The 23,329-nt window shown below is 41.1% G+C and overlaps 1 protein-coding gene across 5 annotated transcripts in view; it reads left to right on the forward strand.

Annotated features, from left to right (window-relative positions):
- The window catches only part of ZNF81 (zinc finger protein 81), an 87,639-nt gene extending 64,820 nt beyond the window's left edge, over nucleotides 1-22,819 (forward strand). For all 5 annotated transcript variants that reach the window (XM_057496083.1, XM_036897070.2, XM_036897074.2 and 2 more), the window contains one exon: nucleotides 20,001-22,819. In XM_057496083.1, coding sequence (XP_057352066.1) covers nucleotides 20,001-21,706 — 1,706 coding nt within the window. In that variant the 3' untranslated portion in view covers nucleotides 21,707-22,819. The remainder of the gene's footprint in view (nucleotides 1-20,000) is intronic.
- The last annotated feature ends 510 nt before the right edge of the window (nucleotides 22,820-23,329 follow it).

Consider the following 23,329-nt stretch of genomic DNA (forward strand, 5'->3'; position numbering starts at 1 on the left):
CAGTAAGGTCAGGAGTCTGGAGGGAGGGAGAGTCTGTAAACTTTTGTAGGTTAAGAGATCTTTTAGGTGATGTGGGGACAGAATGGTAAGGGGCGCCCCAAATGTCAGTTTATGAGCTTCCTTCTGCAAGAGCTGTCCAGCGACTAATGCCCGTAGGCAGGGGGCCCATCCCAGAACTGTGGGGTCTAATTGCTTGGAAAGATAAACTACTGGGGCAAAGGATGGGCCATAATATTGGCCTAGAACTCCTAGAGCTTGACTGGACCTCTCATGAATGTATAATGAGAAGGGCTTTGACAATCAGGAAGATGGAGAGCTGGGGCTTCCACAAGGGCTTGATGGAGCTTAATGAAGTACTGTCAGGGTGAGGAGGATAATGGTTCTTCAGGGGGTCCCTTGCTGAGGTCATATAGGGGTCTTGCCAACAGGGAGAAGTTAGGGATCTACGCTCTAAAATACCCAGCCAGGCCTAGAAAGGAAAGGATTTCTGTCTTGATTTTGGGAGTGGGCAGGTCAGACAGATAGAAGGAATCTGAGGTAAGTGACAGAAGGGGAAGAGATTTGAGCCTTGACGGGGGATACCTGGTAACCTCTGGAAGCTAGAAGGTTAAGTAGGGAGGCAGTGTCAAGTTGAGACTGTTCTCACGAGGGACTGCAGAGTAGAAGATCATCCACGTATTGTAATAAGGTGGACTCAGAGTGATCATGATGAAACTGTTTGAGGTCCTGAGCTAGGACCTGTCCAAAAATATGGGGACTATCTCGGAAGCCTTGTGGCAAAACTGTCCAAGTGAGTTGTTCAGAATGTCTTGTGTATGGGTCCGTCCAGGTAAAGGCGAAGAAATCTTGGGAGGAGGGGTCCAGAGGGATAGAAAAAAATGCGTCCTTGAGATCTAGGACTGAGAAGTGGGAGGCCGAGGCAGGGATCTGCGATAAAAGGGTGTATGGATTTGGAACTAAGGGATGGATAGGGACGATGCCATGTTAATGAGGCGAAGGTCTTGGACAAGGCGGAAAGATCTGTTGGTTTTTTTAACAGCTAATATGGGGGTATTAAACGGGGAGTGAGTGGGTCTGAGGTACCTTTTGTTTAAAAGATCTTGAATGATGGGTTGGAGGCCTATGAGGGCCAAAGTGGTTAGGGGGTATTGGGCCTGACAGATATACTGAGAGGGGTTACATAATTTGATAGAGGCAGGAGGACATAGAGCCATGGAGGGGCTTGTAATGTCCCAAACTTTGGGATTTACAGGGTGTATGAGGGTGGAACTGGAACTTTCATTGGGTAGAGGGGGGTCGTCAGCTATGAGGGCCATTAGAAAGGGAGTACTGGGGGCTGTGGCAGTGGATATAGTTATGGAAACATGGAGGAGAGAAAGGATGTCTCGTCCTAGTAAGGGGATGGGACACTGGGGCATAACCAGGAAGGAGTGGGAGAAAGGTATGGGATTGTCTTGGATTGTGCATAAAAGGGGGGGGGTTTAATGGGAAAATCTGTTCACCTCCTACCCTGACTATAGGAGTAATGGCAGGCGAGGTAGGGCCCTGGTATTCCCGCAAGACTGAGAAGGTGGCTCTTGTGTCTAGGAGGAAGGAGATGGGGCGACCGTCTACTATTAAAGTAACCCTGGGCTCCTGTTTGGTGATGGAAATGGTCGGGCGAGAAGCCCCCGGGCCCCGTCAGTCTTCTTCTGCCAGCCCCACTACGGAGGGCTTAGGATGGGGGTTGTTCGTCCAGCCTCCCCTTTGGGTGGTTGGGCAATCAGACCCCCAGTGGCCCTTTTTGTGGCATCTGGGGCATGGGGTGGTAGGAGATCTGGGGAAGGGGCACGCCCTTGACCAATGTCCCTCTTTTCTGCACTTGAAACAAGCTCCTGAGGGGGGCTTGTTTGTAGAGGAGTGCCCAGGTTGTGGTTTTATCAGCTGGGCCAACATTTGGAAATTGGCCTGATCAGCCTTTTGTTTACAGCGTTCTTTCTCCTCCTCCCGGTTATGGAAGACTTTAAAGGCCACTGTTAGGATCTCAGTCTGTGGGGTAGCGGGGCCCTGTCCTAACTTTTTGAGTTTAGCTTTAATGTTGGGGTAGCTTTGAGCTAGGAAGTATGTCATAAGGACATGTCTCCCGTCAGGCGTTTCTGGGTCCAGGCTGGTATACTGTAATAGGGCTTGAGTGAGTCTGTCTAAGAACTCGGAGGGAGCTTTTGAAAACTGACTACTTTACGAGCTGCCTTTTTCAGACCTGCTATTAAGCAGGAGGCAAAAATATCTCAAGAGCGGGGACCCACAGCGGTGTTATAATCCCAGTGTGGGTCTTGTTCGGGGACAGCGGTGGGGCCAGGGGGATAGGTGGGGTCAGTCCTGTGGGTTTCAGTGGTGTGCGTTTGGGTGAAGTCCCAAACTCGTCTGCACTCTTCAGGAAGGAGGGTATTGGCCAGGAGCATGAAAATGTCATGATGTGTGAGGCTGTATGACTGGAGGGTCCATTGAAACTCCTTGATATATGTCGTGGGATCAGTGGAAAAGGAACCTAGGCATTTCTCCAGTTGGGCTAAATCTCCTAAGGAGAAAGGGATGTGAACACGCACGGTGCTTTCGGATCCTGCTACTTCTCGGAGGGGGGCAATAATTTTGGGAGGCCCTCGGGACCAAGTCTGAGGAGGACTGAAGGGTTCTGGCTCAGTCTGTGGGGGAGAAACAGGTGATGGGGGCAAAGACGCGATAATTTTGGGAGGCTTTCGGGACGGAGTCTGAGGGAGACTGAAGGGTTCAGGCTCAGTTTGTGGGGGAGAAACAGGTGATGGGGGCAAAGACAGAGGAGGCTCCTGGAAATTAGTTGGAGGGGGGCTGAAAGGCTCAGGCTTGAACTGCAAAGGGGGTGAGGTGAGGGAGGAGATGGTGGTGGAGGAAGGGGGAGGGGCTGTTGTGGGAGAGGAGGGGGAGGCGGCAGCTGTGGCGGAAGAGGGCGGAGGGGTTGTAGGAGGGGGAAGGGAGTGAAAGGGAGGCTTTTGTGGGGGAGATGGCTTGCAGGCTAGGAGAACTTGGGGGGAGGCTGGGGGAGGAGGCGGAAAGCTTCGGTATAGGGAATCTCCTTCCAGTTTTTCAGGCACTGGCAGTAGTTAAAGAGATCGCGAGTGATGTTAGGATCAAGAGTTCCCCCTGCGGGCCATTGGTTGTTATTGTTTAGGGGCTATGTCGGCCAATCTTGGGAGCAGTATTTGCAGAGAAGTTTTGGTTTTATATCAGGCGTCAGGGAGAGGGTGGCTAGATACTTGAGCAGGCATTCAAGAGGTGAACTTTCAGGGAGGGATGAGGAGGCTCCCATGGCTAAAGGACAGAGAAGGAGACAAACAGGGGAAGACGAACGGAGATCCCTGGACTGGGAGCAGACCGCAAGGAGACAAAGGGCGTCCCCGATGATCCTTAGTGGTCTGTGGAAACTCGTATAGGAGTCGGTTTCTTAGGAAGTGTGGGTCGTCACCCAGACTTCTCTAAGAAGGCAGAGTGCCGGAGTCCGAGGTACCTAGTACTAGGAGTTTTCGGCGGAAGGAACGGAAGGAGGAGTGGGGGGGAAAGGGAGCGTTCTCATCCGCAAAGGAGTCACCTCGTTTATGGCTGTTGGAGGAGGGGCCTGAGGGTCCGCCACAGCCGTGAAGGCCTAAGGCAGGGAGAGTTCCCTCATTTATGGCTATTGGAGGAGGGGCCTGAGGGTCCGCCGCAGCTGTGAAGGCCTAAGGCGGGGAGAGCAAAGGAGTAACCTCGTTTATGGCTGTTGGAGGAGGGGGCTGTGGGTCCGCCGCAGCCGTGAAGGCCTAAGGCGGGGACAGTTCCCTCCTCGTCCCTGAGCGTCAGGGCCTTGCCGGACGATCATGGTCAATGGTGCTGCGATAGCTGAGGGAAGAGCGGCCCACTCCGGGGGAAAACTTACCCAAAGGCCAAAGAGGAGTGGTGAGTGTGAGGAGCCAGTGCTGGAAAAAGAGGACTAGGGCAAGCTGCTGCTGGTGTCAGGGGAAGATGGGGCCCAGTTGGGGTGTCCCGTCTCCCGGGTTTTGGCACCAATGAAAGGAAAGGAGCCACACACAGCAGCAATTCACCTGTAGTTTTCAGGGTATAGGTCTTTCACTTCTTTGGTTAGGTTTATTCCTAGGTATTTTATTCTTTTTGATGCAATTGTGAATGGAATTGTTTTCCTGATTTCTCTATTGGTTCATTGTTAGTATATAGGAAAGCCTCAGATTTCTGTGTGTTAATTTTGTATTGTGCAACTTTGCTGTATTCCGATATCAGTTCTAGTAGTTTTGGAGTGGGGTCTTTAGGGTTTTTTATGTACAGTATCATGTCATCTGCAAATAGTGACAGTTTAACTTCTTCTTTACCAATCTTGATCCCTTGTATTTCTTTGTTTTGTCTGATTGCCGTGGCTAGGACCTCCAGTGCTATGTTAAATAACAGTGGGGAGAGTGGGCATCCCTGTCTAGTTCCCGATCTCAGAGGAAAAGCTTTCAGCTTCTCACTGTTCTGTATAATGTTGGCTGTGGGTTTATCATATATGGCCTTTATTATGTTGAGGTACTTGCCCTCTATACCCATTTTGTTGAGAGTTTTTATCATGAATGGATGTTGAATTTTGTCAAATGCTTTTTCAGCATCTATGGAGTTGATCATATGATACTTGTCTTTCTTTTTGTTGATATGGTGGATGATATTGATGGATTTTCAAATGTTGTACTATCCTTGCATCCCTGGGATGAGTCCCACTTGGTCTTGGTTTATGATCCTTTTGATATATTTTTTAATTTGGTTGGCTAATATTTTATTGAGTATTTTTGCATCTACATTCATCAGGGATATTGGTCTCTAATTTTCTTTTTTGGTGGGGTCTTTGCCTGGTTTTGGTATTAGGGTGATGTTGGCTTCATAGAATGAGTTTGGGAGTATTCCCTCCTCTTCTATTTTTTTGGAAAACTTTAAGGAGAATGGGTGTTATGTCTTCTCTGTATGTCTGATAAAATTCCGAGGTAAGTCCGTCTGGCCTGGAGGTTTTGTTCTTGGGTAGTTTTTTGATTACCATTTCAATTTCTTTGCTTGTAATTGGTTTGTTTAACTTTTGTGTTTCTTCCTTAGTCAGTCTTGGAAGGTTGTATTTTTCTATGAAGTTGTTCATTTCTTTTAGGTTTTCCACCATGTTGGCATATAGGTTTTCATAGTAGTGTTTAATAATTCTTTGTATTTCTGTGGAGTCTGTTGTGATTTTTCTGTTCTCATTTCTGATTCTGTTGATTTGTGTTGATTCTCTTTTTCTCTTAATAAGTTTGGCTAGAGGCTTATCTATTTTGTTTATTTTCTCAAAGAACCAGCTCTTGGTTTCATTGATTTTTGCTATTGTTTTATTCTTCTCAATTTTGTTTATTTCTTCTCTTATCTTTATTATGTCCCTCCTTCTGCTGACATTAGGCCTCATTTGTTCTTTTTCCAGTTTCGATACTTGTTATGTTAGACTATTCATTTGGGATTGTTCTTCCTTCTTCAAGTGAGCCTGGATCTCTATGTACTTTCCTCTTAAGACTGCTTTCGCTTTGTCCCACAGAAGTTGGGGCTTAGTGTTGTTGTTGTCATTTGTTTCCATATATTCCTTGGTCTCTATTTTAATTTGTTTGTTGATCCATTGATTATGTAGGAGCATGTTGTTAAGCCTCCATGTGTTTGTGAGCCTTTTTGGTTTCTTTGTACAGTTTATTTCTAGTTTTATGCCTTTGTGGTCTGAAAAGTTGGTTGGTAGGATTTCAATCTTTTGGAATTTACTGAGGCTCTTTTTGTGGCCTAGTATGTGGTCTATTCTGGAGAATGTTCCATGTGCACTTGAGAAGAATGTATATCATGTTGCTTTTGGATGTAGAGTTCTATAGATGTCTATTAGGTCCATCTGTTCTAGTGTGCTGTTCAGTGCCTCTGTGTCCTTACTTATTTTCTGCCCGGTGGATCTATCCTTTTGGGTGAGTGGTGTCTTGAAGTCTCCTAAAATGAATGCATTGCAATCTATTTCCCCCTTTAGTTCTGTTAGTATTTTTTCACATATCCTGGTGCTCCTGTGTTGGGTGCATATATATTTAGAATGGTTATATCCTCTTGTTTGACTGAGCCCTTTATCATTATGTAGTGTCCTTCTTTATCTCTTGTTACTTTCTTTGTTTTGAAGTCTATTTTGTCTGCTATTCGTACTGCAATCCCTGCTTTCTTCTCGCTGTTGTTTGCCTGAAATATGTTTTTCCATCCCTTGACCTTTAGTCTGTGCATGTCTTTGGGTTTGAGGTGAGTTTCTTGTAAGCAGCATATAGATTGGTCTTGCTTTTTTATCCATTCTATTACTCTGTGTCTTTTGATTGGTGCATTAAGTCCATTTACATTTAGGGTGACTATTGAAAGATATGTACTTATTGCCATTGCAGGCTTTAAATTCGTGGTTACCAAAGGTTCAAGGTTAGCCTCTTTAGTATCTTACTGCCTAACTTAGCTCGCTTATTGAGCTGTTATATACACTGTCTGGAGATTCTTTTCTTCTCTCCCTTCTTATTCCTCCTCCTCCATTCCTCATATGTTGGGTGTTTTTTTCTGTGCTGTTTTTAGGAGTGCTTCCATCTAGAGCAGTCCCTGTAAGATGCCCTGTAGAGGTGGTTTGTAGGGGGCAAATTCCCTCAACTTTAGCTTGTCTGGGTATTGTTTAATCCCTCCTTCATATTTAAATGATAATCGTGCTGGATACAGTATCCTTGGTTCAAGGCCCTTCTGTTTCATTGCATTAAATATATCATGCCATTCTCTTCTGGCCTGTAAGGTTTCTGTTGAGAAGTCTGATGATAGCCTGATAGGTTTTCCTTTGTAGGTAACCTTTCTTCTCTCTCTGGCTGCCTTTAATACTCTGTCCTTGTCCTCGATCTTTGCCATTTTAATTATTGTATGTCTTCATGTTGTCCTCTTTGGGTGCCTTCTGTTCCGAGTTCTGTGTGCTTCCACAGTCTGAGCGAGTATTTCCTCCCCCAGTTTGGGGACGTTCTCAGCAATTATTTCTTCAAAGACACTTTCTATCCGTTTTTCTCTCTTCTTCTTCTTCTGGTACCCCTATAATGTGGATATTGTTCCTTTTGGATTGGTCACACAGTTCTCTTAATATTGTTTCATTCCTGGAGATCCTTTTATCTCTCTCTATGTCAGCTTCTATGCGTTACTGTTCTCTGGTTTCTATTCCATCAATGGCCTCTTGCATCTTATCCATTCTGCTTATAAATCCTTCCAGAGTTTGTTTCACTCCTGTAATCTGCTTCCTGGCACCTGTGATCTCCCTCTGGACTTCATCCCTTAGCTCTTGCATATTTCTCTGCATCTCCATCAGCATGTTTATGATTTTTATTGTGAATTCTTTTTCAGGAAGACTGGTTAGGTCTGTCTCCTTCTCTGGTGTTGTCTCTGTGATCTTGGTTTGCCTGTAATTTTGCCTTTTCATGGTGATAGAAATAGTTTGCAGAGCTGGGACGAGTGACGGCTGGAAGAACTTCCCTTCTTGTTGGTTTGTGGCCTTCCTCTCCTGGGAGAACAGCGACCTCTAGTGGCTTGTGCTGGGCAGCTGTGCACAGACAGGGCTTCTGCTTCCTGCCCGGCTGCTATGGAGTTTATCTCCGCTGTTGCTGTGGGCGTGGCCTGTCTCGGGCCGCTGCTCCAAAATGGTGGAGCCGCATTGGAGGGGGAGCGGCCGGGAGGCTATTAATCTCCTTGAGGGGCCTCCGTGCTCCTTGCTGCCCAGGGGGTTAGAGTGCCCAGAGATCCCCAGATTCCCTGCCTCTGGACTAAGTGTCCCACCCTGTCCCTTTAAGACTTCCAAAAAGCACTCACCAAGACAAAACAAACAAGCAAACAAAAAATTAAATAAATAATTTAAAAAAAAAATAAGAGCCACTCACTTTTCTTTGTCCTCAGGCACCGGCCTCAGGGACCCACTCACCGGTCTTGCTGCCCTGTTTCCCTAGTATCCAGGACCCCACGCTTGCACTGTCTCTGCGCTCTGGTCCACATGTCTGGGGCTGGGTGTTCAGCAGTCCTGGGCTCCCTCTCCCTCCCCCCACCGACTCCTCTCCTCCCACCGGGAGTTGGGGGGGTGCTCAGGTCCCACCATGCTGGGGATTGTATCTTACCCCCTTTGCGAGGTGCTGGGTCCTCGCAGGTGTGGATGTGGTCTGGATGTTGTCCTGTGTCCTCTGGTGTCTGTTCTAGGAAGAGTTGTCTTTGTTATATTTTCATAAATATATGTGGTTTTGGGAGGATATTTCCACTGCTCTACTCACACCGCCATCTTGGCTCTGCCCTTGTCTGTTACATCTTTAACAACGTGACCTATTTCTCTGAAGTTGATCACATTTCAGCTAAACAGGAATATATAAAAAATTAAATTTGTACATAGTTAATAGCTTCAAAATACGTAAACATTGACAGTACTAAAAAGAGAGAGAGGCAAAATACATAATCATAGTTGGAGATTTTAACATACTGTCTCTGTAATTTCTGTCTGTTTATAGATGAAATAATCTGTAAGGATGTAGAAGACCTGATCATGATAAACCCATATGATCTAATTGACATACATAGATCACTACATCCCACAACCGTATAATACACATTCTTTTCAAGTGCATATAGCACACTGAGCAAAATAGACCCTATTTGGGTCATAAAGCTAATTGCAACAAATTTCAAAGGATTGAAATCATACACTTATGTTCTCTAACTACTAGTGAAATAAGTTAAAACTGAATAGAAATACAACTAGAAAATATCCAAATGTTCGAAAAGTAAGCAGTATACATCCAAGTAACCCAGAAGTCAAAAAGAATAAACCACAATGGAATTAGAAAATATTTTGAGGAGAATAATAATGAAACTATGATATATCAGAGCTTGTGGGACGAAGGTGAAGCACTAGTCAGATAGAAATTTATTGTTTTATATATATCTACCAGAAAATCAGGTTAAAAATTAGTTATCTAAGTTTGCAACTCAGGACATACATTTATGAAAACTAGCAAAGGCAAAAGTTTTTTGTTTAAAAAGATTAATACAATTGATAAATCTCTAATAAGACTAATGAAGGAAAAGAGAAAATAGATTATTCTGCCATGAATGAAAAAAGAAACATTATAAATCTTACAGACGTTGAAAGGACATTAAGAAGATATTATGACCAACTTTATGCCGACAAATTTGATAACTGAAATTGAGTGGACACAGTCCTAGGAAAACATATATTTCAAGAAATGTCACAAAAAAAGAAAGTAAAATCTTAGGAGTCTTTTTATCTATTGAAGAAATTTAATCTATAATTTAAAATCCTTTTGCAGATAAAGCTTCTAGCTCACATGGCTTCATTGGTGAATTTATTCTGTCATTTACAAAATAAGTAATACCAATATTATTCAAGTAGTTTTGGAGAAAAAAAGAGAACACTTTTTATTCTCATTTGATAGTAAATTGAACCATATTAGAATGAAGAATCACTCATTTTCAAAAAATCCTTAAGAAAGTGAATAGGCAAGCCATAAACTGGGAGAAGATATTTTTAATGCATAAATTTGACAAATGACTTACATGCAGAATATATAAAGAACTTTTACAAATCAGAAGGAAAAGGACAACCGAGCAGTAAAAGAAATGGGTAAAATACATGAACAGGTACTTTTTAAAGAGGTATCCAAATAGCCATTATGTATATTAAAAAGGGCTCAAGATCACTAATGTAGATTAGTGGAAATCATCAGGGAAATGTAAATTAAAATCAGAATGAGACAACACTACCCACATATATATACACATAAAAGAATGGCTAAAATTAAAAAGACTGATAATATCAAGTGTTGAGTATTTGAAGCAACTGGAATTCATTTACATTGATGGTAGGCATGTTTACAGTTTAAAAAATGTCACATTCTTTGAACTTCTTTGGGAAATAGGCAGCACCTACTAATGCTAAGTATACAGCTATCCTGTGTCTCAGCAATGCCACTCTTAGGCATTTATTTAAGAGAAATGAGTGGATATGTACACTAAAAGAAATGTACAAGAATGTTCATACCAGCATTAGCATAATTGCCCCAAACATGAAACACCCCAGATGTCCATCAACAGGAGAATGGATGAATGTTGTGCTATATTCTTACAATGTGAAGCTACCCACCAGTGAAAAAGAAAGAGCTACTGATACACACAAGAACTTGGACAAACTTTCATTTCTATGACTTGATCCTTACAAACTCCAAATGTATTGCTCCTCTCCATTTCTGTTTTCCCCCATCCCTCAGGTGTTTCTTCCCCAGGAGTTTTGAAAGTCCCTGCAAGTAAGAGTTTGTTTCTTATTTTCATTATTTGAATGCTAAGCATGAAGAAAATACTCATCAATATTAACTAATTGAATTTATGGGGGATAAGAATATAAGAGTATTTTGCTCTATTTCAGACTGATTTCTAAAAATTCTGAGAGGAAATCAATGGGCCGTAGATTATGATTGGGAGGTGAAGAAGATGGCATCAAATATTGAAAAGTTTACTCTGTGCATAGTGTTTCTATTATAATAGGAGTCTGTTAAAATAATTAGCAAAGTGAATAGCACAGAGGGTGTCTACTTGTGAAATTCAGGAAAAAATTTCACTGGCAATATGATCAGATTGATTTTCAAAGTAAAAGACTCAAATCACTCAATGAAGCACACTTACATTTTTAAATGGCACAAAAGAAAATGCTTAGCAGGCTAAATGGAGGAAGAAGATATGAAGATATTGATTTGAGAATAAACTGGACCTTTTTTAAAGGCATTTTTGTGAGTGGCAAATAGATTGCAAGCTTGCATGCACAGCTCTTTTCTGGACCAATGCCTCTTCATTTATGTACTTGTTCATTGAACCCAGTGTCAGGAAAGGTGTAGGTAGAGAAGCTTTTTATTTAAAAGGGCTCAGGATCACTAATTTTGATTTTACAATGAAAACTGATACTTGGAGATGTAAATACTGTCTAATAGAGCAGGAGTTGAGAAGTTAAGTTCATTTATAAGTTATATGTTTTATCTATAAGTTGAAGTGAAAAGCAGACCCACTTATAAAACCATGCCTAGGAATCCAATGCTTAATATCTCCAGACTGCATTACAGTTGATCCTTGAACAATGGGGAGATTAAGGGCACCTACCCTCTTGCAGTTGAAATTCTTTATATAACTTTTGACTACTGTTGACTAGAAGCCTTACTGATAACATAAACAGTAAAGTAACACATATTTTATGTCTTATATGTACTATATACTGTATTCTTAACAATGATAAGGTAAGCTAGAGAAAAGAAAATATTTGTTCAAATTGTCACAAATCTATAAAAATATTTTCCAATATATCTATTAGAAAACATATACATGTTAGGCTGGAGGAAGGAAAAACAAGGACATGCAAACAGAACAGAGAGATACCATAAAAGGAGAACAGACCAGACCCCAAGGTCCATGCCTTATATGGAAAAGGGACAGCTCTTCCTGAATTCCATCCTTCTGATGTGCCAACTAAGACCTGGATGTCAGTCTCCTCCCTCTTGGAAGGAAAAAAGTTTCTAGTTGTCTGTTATGTCACCTTTAACCAATCATACCTCTCCACGCCCCCTAGGATAGCTTGCCCACTCCTCCCCCTCCTAACCCCTTATAAGCCCCCATCTACCTGACCGGGTGTGACTTCCCCACCCTGTGTTTCAGACCAAGGAACATCACCTGGGAATTGCACTCAAACTTCCTGGCCCTTTGTTGCCTCTCGTCGCCTGCTTATTTCAGTTAAAATTTATCTTACACTAGAATTTATCTTACAATACATATAAGTGGACCCACACAGTCCAAACTGGTGTTGTTCAAGGGTCAACTATAAAAGTAAATGTGTAAGAATAAAAATGCAACAAGAATAAGAGGATGACAGGAGCTGATGGGAAGATGGCAGCATGAGTAGTTCAGAGGAAATCTCCTCCCCAAAACATATATATTTATGAAAATACAATAAATACAATTATTGCTAAAAGAGACACCAGTGGATGCAGTACAACAGCCAGGATACATCTACATCTGCAAGAACTCAGCATCACACGAAGGGGGTAAGATACAAGCCGCAGCTAGGCGGGACACGAACGCTCCCCCACCCCAAAACCCGGCGGGAAGAAAGGAGTCAGAACTGGGAGGGAGTGAAAGCCCAGGACTGCTAAACAACCAGCTCTAGAAATCCGCACCCAGAATACAGACAAAAGGTGCACGGGGTGCTGGATATTAGAGAAACAGAAAAGCAAACTGGCGCCCCTGAGACAAAAGAAAAGCAAGTGCTTTCTGCAAGTCTTAAAGAGGCAGAGACCCCATAGCTGGATGAAGTTGTCACGGCACACAGCCAGCAGCTGGGAATCTCGGGGAAACTTAGGCACCCTAAACCCCAGGGAGGCAGTGCAGCTCTGAAGCCCCTCACAGCACTAAGCACCCTGCCAGTCGTTCCTCCAACTGGCACGGACCCCGACACACTGGCCCAGTAGCAGGAGAGTGGCAGCGTGTGACGGGGATGGCAGCGCTGGAAGAGACCGAGAGCAGATCCGTGCACCAACAGCACGAGATACCAGAGAGGCTTGTGCGTGCCTGCAGCATCGCAATCAAACAGGCCAGACGCGGCTCGCATGTACCGGCAACAGGGGAGCCAGAGGAGCCCTGTAGAGGCCTGTGCGCACCTGCAGCGGAGCCAGAGGGAGCAGGTGCACACCCAGCAGCCAACCAGAATCCCAGCCCAAGGCACAGCCACCTGGGCCAGACCCAAAGGCCACTGTTGGCACAGAGCTGCCCAGCAGGGTTACCGCTAGCACGGAGGAGTGCACCTGGTGTGCCTGCCACTCCCTGAAGGGCTGCACGCTGCTCTGATGGACACCCCGACCACAGCAGCTTAGGGGACTAACCCAGTGGCTGCTCCAGGAGTGCGGCTAACTGTCACAGGCAGCCGAGAAGGGCAAGGCATCCAGCAAGCAGGAAAGGACTTTCTACTCCCAGCTGACACACCTGCAACCTGCCTACAGCCACTGCTATCACCATGAAAAGGCAAAAAAATTGGTCCAGTCCAAGACACTTCAAACAACACCTGAGAAAGGATCTGCAGAGGCAGACCTAACCAGTCTCCCTGAAAAAGAATTCAAAATAAAAATCATAAACATGCTGACAGAGCTGCAGAGAAATATGCAAGAGCAAAGGGATGAAGTCCGGAGGGAGATTACAGACGTCCGGAGGGAGATTACAGAAGGGAAACAAACTCTGGAAGGATTTATAAGCAGAAAGGATAAGGTGCAAAAGGCCATTGATGGGATAGAAACCAGAGAACAGGAACGCATAGAAGCTGAGGCAGAGAGAGATAAAAGGATCTCCAGGAATGCAATATTAAAAGAACTGTGTGACCAATCCAAAAGGAACAATATCCACATTATAGGGTTCCCAGAGGAAGGAGAGAGAGAAAAAGGGATAGAAAGTGTCTTTGAAGAAATAATTGCTGAGAACTTCCCCAAAATGGTGGAGGAAATAGTTGCTCAGACTACAGAGGCACACAGAACTCCCGAGAGATGGGGCCCAAAGAGGACAACACCAAGACACATAATAATTAAAATGGCAAAGAGCAAGGACAAGGGCAGAGTATTAAAGGCAGCCAGAGAGAGAAAAAAGGTCACCTACAAAGGAAAACCCATCAGGCTATCATCAGACTTCTCAACAGTAACCTTACAGGCCAGAAGAGAATGGCATGATATATTTAATGCAATGAAACAGAAGGGCCTTGAACCAAGGATACTGTATCCAGCATAATTATCATTTAAATATGAAGGAGGGATTAAACAATTCCCAGAGAAGCAAAAGTTGAGGGAATTTGCCTCCCACAAACCACCTCTACACGGTATCTTAGAGGGACTGTTCTAGATGGGAGCACTCCTAAAAAGAGCACAGAACAAAACACCCAATATATAAAGAATGGAGGAGGAGGAAAAAGAAGGGAAAGAAATAATCATGAGACTGTGTTTATAATAGCTCAATAAGTGAATTAAGATAGACAGTTAGGTAGTAAAGAAGCTGACCTTGAAGCTTTGGTAACCACAACTCTAAAGCCTGCAATGGCAATCAGTACATATCTTTCAATAATTAACCTAAATGTAAATCGACTGAATGCACCAATCAAAAGACACAGAGAAATAGAATGGATAAAAAAGCAAGACCCATCTATATGCTGCTTACAAGAGACTCACCTCAAACCCAAAGACATGCACAGATTAAAAGTCAAGGGATGGAAAAAGATATTTCATGCAAACAACAGAGAGAAAAAAGCAGGTGTTGCAATACTAGTATCAGACAAAATAGACTTCAAAATAAAGAAAGTAACAAGAGATAAAGGACATTACATAATGACAAAGGGCTCAGTCCAACAAGAGGATATAACCATTATAAACATATGTGCACCCAATACAGGAGCACCAATATATGTGAAACAAATACTAACAGAATTAAAGGAGGAAATAGAATGCAATGCATTCATTTTGGGAATCTTTAACACACCACTCACTCCAATGGACAGATCCACCAGACAGAAAATAAGTAAGGACACAGAGGCACTGAACAAAACACTAGAACAGATGGACCTAACAGACATCTATAGAACTCTACATCCAAAAGCAACAGGGTACACATTCTTCTCAAGTGCACATGGAACATTCTCCAGAATAGACCACATACTAGGCCACAAAAAGAGCCTCAGTAAATTCCAAAAGATTGAAATCCTACCAACCAACTTTTCAGACCACAAAGGTATAAAACTAGAAATAAATTGTACAAAGAAAGCAAAAAGGCTCACAAACACATGGAGGCTTAACAACATGCTCCTAAATAATCAATGGATCAATGACCAAATTAAAATGCTGATCCAGCAATATTTGGAAACAAATGACAAGAACAACACAAAGCCCCAAATTCTATGGGGTGCAGCAAAAGCAGTCTTAAGAGGAAAGTATATAGCAATCCAGGCATATATAAAGAAGGAAGAACAATCCCAAATGAATAGTCTAATGTCACAATTATCGAAATTGGAAAAAGGACAAATGAGGCCTAAGGTCAGCAGACAGAGACACATAATAGTTATCAGAGAAGAAATAAATAAAATTGAGAAGAATAAAACAATAGAAAAAATCAATGAAACCAAGAGCTGGTTCTTCGAGAGAATAAACAAAATAGATAAGCCTCTACCCAGACTTATTAAGAGAAAAACAGGGTCCACACACATCAACAATCATAAAGAGAAAGGAAAAGTCACGACGGACCCCACAGAAATACAAAGAATTGTTAGAGAATACTATCAAAACGTATATGCTAATAAGCTGGAAAACCTAGGAGAAATGGACAACTTCCTAGAAAAATACAACCTTCCAACACTGACCCAGAAAGAAACAGAAAATCTAAACAGACCAATTACCAGCAACGAAATTGAATCAGTAATCAAAAAAGTACCCAAGAACAAACCCCCCGGGCCAGATGGATTTACCTCAGAATTTTATCAGACATACAGAGAAGATATAACACCCATTCTCCTTAAAGTTTTCCAAAAAATAGAAGAGGAGGGAGTACTCCGAAACTCATTCTATGAAGCCAACATCACCCTAATACCAAAACCAGGCAAAGACCCCACCAAAAAAGAAAACTACAGACCAATATCCCTGATGAATGTAGATGCAAAAATACTCAACAAAATATTAGCAAACCGAATTCAAAAATACATCAAGAGGATCATACACCATGACCAAGTGGGTTTCATCCCAAGGATGCAAGGATGGTACAACATTCGAAAATCCATCGACATCATCCACCACATCAACAAAAAGAAGACAAAAACCACATGATCATCTCCATAGATGCTGAAAAAGCATTCAACAAAATTCAACATCCATTCATGATAAAAACTCTCAACAAAATGGGCATAGAGGGCAAGTACCTCAACATAATAAAGGCCATATATGATAAACCCACAGCTAACATCATGCTGAACAGCGAGAGGCTGAAAGCTTTTCCTCTGAGATCGGAAACAAGACAGGGATGCCCACTCTCCCCACTGTTATTCAACAAGGTACTGGAGGTCCTAGCCACGGCAATTAGGCAAAAGAAAGAAATACAAGGAATCCAGATTGGTAAAGAAGAAGTCAAACTGTCACTATTTGCAGATGACATGATATTGTACATAAAAGACCCTAAAGACTCCACTGCAAAAGTACTAGAACTAATATCGGAATTCAGAAAAGTTGCAGGATACAAAATTAACACACAGAAATCTGTAGCTTTCCTATACACTAATAATGAACTAATAGAAAGAGAAATCAGGAAAACACTTCCATTCACAATAGCATCAAAAAGAATAAAATACCTAGGAATAAACCTAACCAAAGAAGTGAAAGACCTATACCCTGAAAACTACAAGACACTCTTAAGAGAAATTAAAGGGGACAGTAACAAATGGAAACTCATCCCATGCTCTTGGCTAGGAAGAATTAATATCGTCAAAATGGCCATCCTGCCCAAAGCAATATACAGATTCGATGCAATCCCTATAAATTACCAACAGCATTCTTCAATGAACTGGAACAAATAGTTCAAAAATTCATATGGGACCGTCAAAGACCCCGAATAGCCAAAGCAATCCTGAGAAGGAAGAATAAAGTTGGGGGGGATTTCGCTCCCCAACTTCTAGCTCTACTACAAAGCCACAGTAATCAAGACAATTTGGTACTGGCACAAGAACAGAGCCACAGACCAGTGGAACAGATTAGAGACTCCAGATATTAACCCAAACATATATGACCAATTAATATACAATAAAGGATCCATGAACGTACAATGGGGAAATGACAGTCTCTTCAAAAGACGGTGCTGGCAAAACTGGACAGCTACCTGTAAGAGAATGAAACTGGATCACTGTCTAACCCCATACACAAAAGTAAATTTGAAATGGACTAAAGACCTGAATGTAAGTCATGAAACCATGAAACTCTTAGAAAAAAACATAGGCAAAAATCTCATCGACATAAACATGAGTGACTTCTTCATGAACATATCTCCCCGGGCAAGGGAAACAAAAGCCAAAATGAACAAGTGGGACTCTATCAAGCTACGAAGCTTCTGTACAGCAAAGGATACCATCAATAGAACAAAAAGGTATCCTACGGTATGGGAGAACATATTCATAAATGACAAATCCAATAAAGGATTGACATCCAAAATATATAAAGAGCTCACATGCCTCAACAAACAAAACACAAATAATCCAATTAAAAGATGTGCATTGGAGCTGAATAGACAGTTCTCTAAAAAAGAAATCCAGATGGCCAGCAGGCACATGAAAAGATGCTCCACATTGCTAATCATCAGAGAAATGCAAATTAAAACCACAATGACATATCATCTCACACCAGTAAGGATTGCCATCATCAAAAAGACAAACAACAAATGTTGGTGAGGTTGTGGAGAAAGGGGAACCCTCTGCACTACTGGTCGGAATGTAAATTAGTTCAACCATTGTGGAAAGCAGTATGGAGGTTCCTCAGAATGCTCAAAATAGAAATACCATTTGACCCAGGAATTCCACTTCTAGGAATTTACCCTAAGAATGCTGCACTCCAGTTTGAAAAAGACAGATGCACCCCTATGTTTATTGCTGCACTATTTACAATAGCCAATATATGGAAGCAACCTAAATGTCCATCAGTAGGTGAATGGATAAAGAAGATGTGGTACATATACACAATGTTATATTACTCAGCCATAAGAAAAAAACAGATCCTACCATTCGCAACAACATGGATGGAGCTAGAGGGTATTATGCTCAGTGAAATAAGCCAGGCGGAGAAAGACAAGTACCAAATGATTTCACTCATATATGGAGTGTTAGAACAAAGGAAAACTGAAGGAACAAAACAGCAGCAGAATCACAGAACTCAAGAATGGACTAATAGTTACCAAAGGGAAAGAGACTGGGGAGGATGGAAGGGAAGTGAGGGATAAGGGTGGGGAAAAAGAATGAGGGCATTACAGTTAGCTTGTATAGTGCGTGGGGGGTACAGGGAAGGCTGTGCAACACAGAGAAGACAAGTAGTGATTTTACAGCATCTTACTATGCAGATGGACAGTGACTGTGAAGGGGTATGTTGGGGGGCTTGGTGAAGGGGGGATCCTAATAAACATAATATTCTTCATGTAATTGTAGATTAATGATACCAAAATAAAAAATAAAAAATATAAAAAGAATAAGAGGAAGAGATTTTGGGTGAGACATTGTCTGCAGTATCATAGCAAACAACAGGGGAAAACTGGATTTGATGACTCAGAGCATTCTCCGTATCTAAAATCTCTTCCTGATGAGATAATATGTAATTTTTCTATTTTAAAGTTATTGAAAATCTGGTATGTCTCATGTACTGTACTGGTAATGAAAACATCTGTGATTCCCACTCTGGATAAGAATATAATATTAATTATGTTAAAGCTAACTCACAGTGATAAAGAGATTATAAGATACTGTGACTTATATACTAAAGAATTTTATTTTCTCATATGTTTCTAATATCACATGCCTTTGGAAAACTTCATTGCTTGTGTTTATTCAGGTACCCAGGTTCCTTCCATTACATAACTCCACCATCTTTTAGGTTTTTTGTGACATCTTCATATTTGAATCTATGTTACTGCCAAATCCAGGATTTAGTAAGCAAGAAGGTAGAAGAGGCTATAGAGAAAACATTCCCACTGTCTCAATGCTCTGGTTTGAAAGTAGCACACATCGTTTTCTCTCATGTTCTGTTAATGAGAACATTGCCAAATGGCCACACCAATTTTCAAAGGAGGCTGTGAAATGTTATATTACTGAGCAACCATATACCTGGCTATTACTCTGTTAATGCAAAACGATGGCAAAACAGATTCTGGTGGACAAATGAAAGCTGTGGTAGATGACTTTTCCTCTCTCTGATTTTATGCTTCTTGTTAGATACATATATAATTTTACGTCCAAGAAAACAATTACACCTGGGTGGAGAGTTGGAGTATAGATTTCCATTTATTGTTTGTATAGGTCAAGATGACTATGACCACAATATTTTTCCTATAGCCATGAATAAATTGTTTTTTTTTTTCAGTTTTATTAAGATGTAATTGACACACAGCACTGTATGCACTGTATAAGTTGTTCGGGATAATGACTTGACTTAAATATATTGTGAAATGATAAACACAGTAAGTTTAGTTAACATCCATCTCATGTATATACACAAAAAGAAAAGATTTTTTTTCCCTTGTGATGAGAACTTTTAGGATATATTCTCTTGGCAAATTAAATTGGTTTTTTCATTTCATTAATTTGGTATTATTGCTAATAAGCAAGTAGCAGCAAGATTAGTGAGGATGTATAATCAAAAGCTAATAAGGACTTAAGACTCTACCCCCTCCAAGCCTAGACTCTTCATGGACAGTTCCACTTAAAACCCTTGTCTTTCTTAATCTTCAGTCCGTCCTACTTTACATCCAAGCCTTCTGCCAAACGAAAGCCAGATTGCTTATGCTGAACTCCAGTACCAACAATTAATAACCATGTTTCAGGACAAAAATTCTGAGTTCATTTTCTGTATCTACAATAGATAGATAATAATAGATGATACCTCATAGGGATTTTTAAAGGATTGAATGAATTCATATGTATATGTTTCTTAGAACAATGCCTGGAATATTATAAATGACATGCAAGAGTTTGGCACATAAGTGCTCTATATATGTATTTCCTGTCATCATTGTCATCATCATCATCAGATTTACTGGTTTTCCTGTGTTCAATTTGGATCAGTTTATGTGTACCTTTTAATATGCTATCTATTCTTTGTGTCAATTTTACTTTTTCTTTGTCTTTTTAGATGGGAGGTTTGGGATTAAGACTTCACATAAAAGACTTTCTGGAAAAACTTCATTTCATAGTGAAATGGAGGGTGAAGATACAAGAAGTAATTCATTGTATTCCATTTTAGAAGAACTGTGGCAAGATGCTGAACAGATAAAAAGATACCAGGAAATACAGAACAAACCTTTAAGTCGTGCTGCTTTCATCAATGAGAAAATATTGAATACAGAGTGGAATTTTGAACATAAAGATAGTGTACAATTTGTCCATCCAAGCCCAAATCTTATTCCTTCACAGAAAAGACCCCATAAACATGACTCATTTGGAAAGAGTTTTAAGCATAATTTAGACTTACATATTCATGGTGAAAACAATGCAACAAAGAACTCTGATAAAATTATTAGATATGGTCAAGTTTTCACACAAAGCTCTTCATATGCTAACCATGAAAATATGCACACAGGAGTGAAATTCTATGAAAGTAATCAGTGTGAAAAAGTCAGCCTCAAACAAGTAATCAGTCATAATCAGAAATTTCCTATTGGGGAGAAAGCAGATATGTGTACTGAATTTGGGGAAATTTTCACCCAAAAGTCACACCTCTTTGCACCTCAGAGAATTCATACTATGGAAAAACCTCGTGAATTTAGCAAATGTGTAAATGTTTTTACACAGAGGCCACTACTCAGTATATATCTGAGAGTTCATAGAGATGAAAAACTATATATATGTACTGAATGTGGGAAGGCATTCATCCAGAATTCAGAATTAATTATGCATAAAAAAACTCATACTAGAGAAAAACCCTATAAATGCAGTGAATGTGGAAAGTCATTTTTCCAGGTGTCATCTCTACTTAGGCATCAGACAACTCATACTGGAGAAAAACTCTATGAATGCAGTGAATGTGGGAAAGGCTTCTCCCTGAACTCAGCCCTCAGTGTACATCAGAAAATTCATACTGGAGAGAGACAGCACAAATGTACTGAGTGTGGGAAAGCCTTTATCCAAAAATCAACACTGAGGATGCATCAGAGAATTCATACAGGAGAGAGATCCTATATATGTACTCAGTGTGGGCAGGCTTTCATCCAGAAGGCACACTTGATTGCACATCAAAGAATTCATACTGGAGAGAAGCCTTATGAGTGCAGTGACTGTGGGAAATCTTTCCCTTCTAAGTCACAACTCCAGATGCATAAGCGAATTCACACAGGAGAGAAACCCTATATATGCGCTGAATGTGGGAAGGCCTTCACCAACAGATCAAATCTCAATACTCACCAGAAATCTCATACTGGAGAGAAGTCTTATATATGTGCTGAATGTGGGAAGGCCTTCACTGACAGGTCGAATTTCAATAAACATCAGACAATTCATACTGGAGAGAAGCCCTATGTTTGTCCCGATTGTGGGAGGGCCTTCATCCAGAAATCAGAATTAATTACACATCAGAGAATTCATACTACGGAAAAGCCTTATAAATGTCCTGACTGTGAGAAGTCCTTCTCTAAGAAACCACATCTCAAAGTACATCAGCGAATTCACACTGGAGAGAAACCATATATGTGTACAGAATGTGGGAAAGCCTTCACTGACAGGTCAAATTTCAATAAACACCAGACAATTCATACTGGAGACAAACCCTATAAATGCAGTGTCTGTGGAAAGGGCTTCACTCAGAAATCGGTTCTGAGTATGCATCGCAACATTCACACATGAAAGCAACCCTGTTTCTTGCCTTATCACAGAAGTCAGGTCTAAGTGCATATTGTAAAATTCCTCCAAGACATATCTGATATGGATACATTGCATAATAAAAAGCATTCATCAGGCTCTCTCAACTGAGATGAGAAAAATTATTCAAGAGACCCTTTCAGAATGCATTGAATGAAAGGAAATTTCCATATTGGCACTGCCTCACAAAATACAGTAGAATTCATACTGAGTAAAATGCTGTCAGTTTGATGCATTTGGAAAAGCCTTCCTATAAAAGTATTGCAAGGTAAATTGTTACCAAATTCCTTATAGATGGAGCATGCAAAATTATGCAAGTGACAGTCATGTTTATGTGTTATATTAAGCAATTTACAGTGACAAAATGAAAGGTAGGACAGCAAAAGTTTGATGTAAAGACCTACTCTGAGTTCTGTAAGGTGTTTTTAGCAGAACACATTGCACAGCAGGAAGAAGAAATGAAATTCTTTTTTAATTTAATTATAATTGTATCTTTCAATATGTTTCCAGTTGAATATTTCTCACATGAATCTAAAATCTTATTATATACACTCACATTTGCAGATATAATTTTACATGAATACATAAATATAATCCTGTCATCCATACTGGTTTCCATGACATCGTATTTTTGTCTTTCATTGTGGTCCAATGCAAAATAGCCACAGATCTCACCCATCCTTTTATGCACACCCATTTGCAATGTTACTTTGTTGTTTTTTTTATTAAGAGGTAGAGCTCTCTCTACTCCTTTATTCTGAGCTTGGCTGCCCGACTTGCTTTAGCCAATGTGCATTAACAATGAGATTCAAGAAGATGCTGGAAAAGCCTGCCTTGAGGCTTATCCTCTCTTGCTCCTCTTTGGAATTCTGAGACCTTTGTGTGAAGAAGCTCAGATTACTGGAGAATGAGAAAACGCATAGAGCAGAGATGAGCCAGCTCAACAGAGGGTCCATTAGACCAATTGTCAGACATGGGAGTGAGCCTTCCTCAACCTCCAGCCTCAGCCAAGCCAGCACACACCAGAAGAGCCATACCAGTCATCCCAGCCAACCTGGAGAATTATGAGATAAATAAAATGAATATTGTTTTAAGCCACTAAGTTTTGGGGTAGTTTTTTGTACAGCAAGTGCTAAGTAATCCCTGAAAGTATGCCTGTTGGGCAGGGGGTGGGGGGAGGTGAATGGAGGGTATTGTACCAAAACATAAGACATGTAGCATTAGCTTTGGGCCTGGGCAACAGGTAGAAACTGGAAGAAGAATGAGGAAAACTGTTAAGAAAGGCTGGAAAAGATGGCAGCCCATGTTATTTAGTAAATAAAGAATAGCAAAACAGTCACCATGCTCTGGGAAGACAGAGAATGTACCAAATGAACTTATGGATGTGGCTAAGGAGATTTCCAACAATGTTGGAAGTTACTGGTTTACTTCTTTTAGCTGCGTATGAGAAGATACAGAGAGATATGAACTAAGGAAATAACTTCCAATTACAAGCAGAATTCAGAAGAAATTTTGAAAAGCCAAGATTGTTGGGTTGGAAAATAACTGTTTCACATCCCCAGTCTCTCCAACCATCAAAATATTCTCAAGGTGAAAAATGGCCTCAGG

Source organism: Manis pentadactyla, chromosome X, assembly GCF_030020395.1.
Source record: "Manis pentadactyla isolate mManPen7 chromosome X, mManPen7.hap1, whole genome shotgun sequence".
In the NCBI taxonomy this organism is placed as follows: Eukaryota; Metazoa; Chordata; class Mammalia; order Pholidota; family Manidae; genus Manis; species Manis pentadactyla.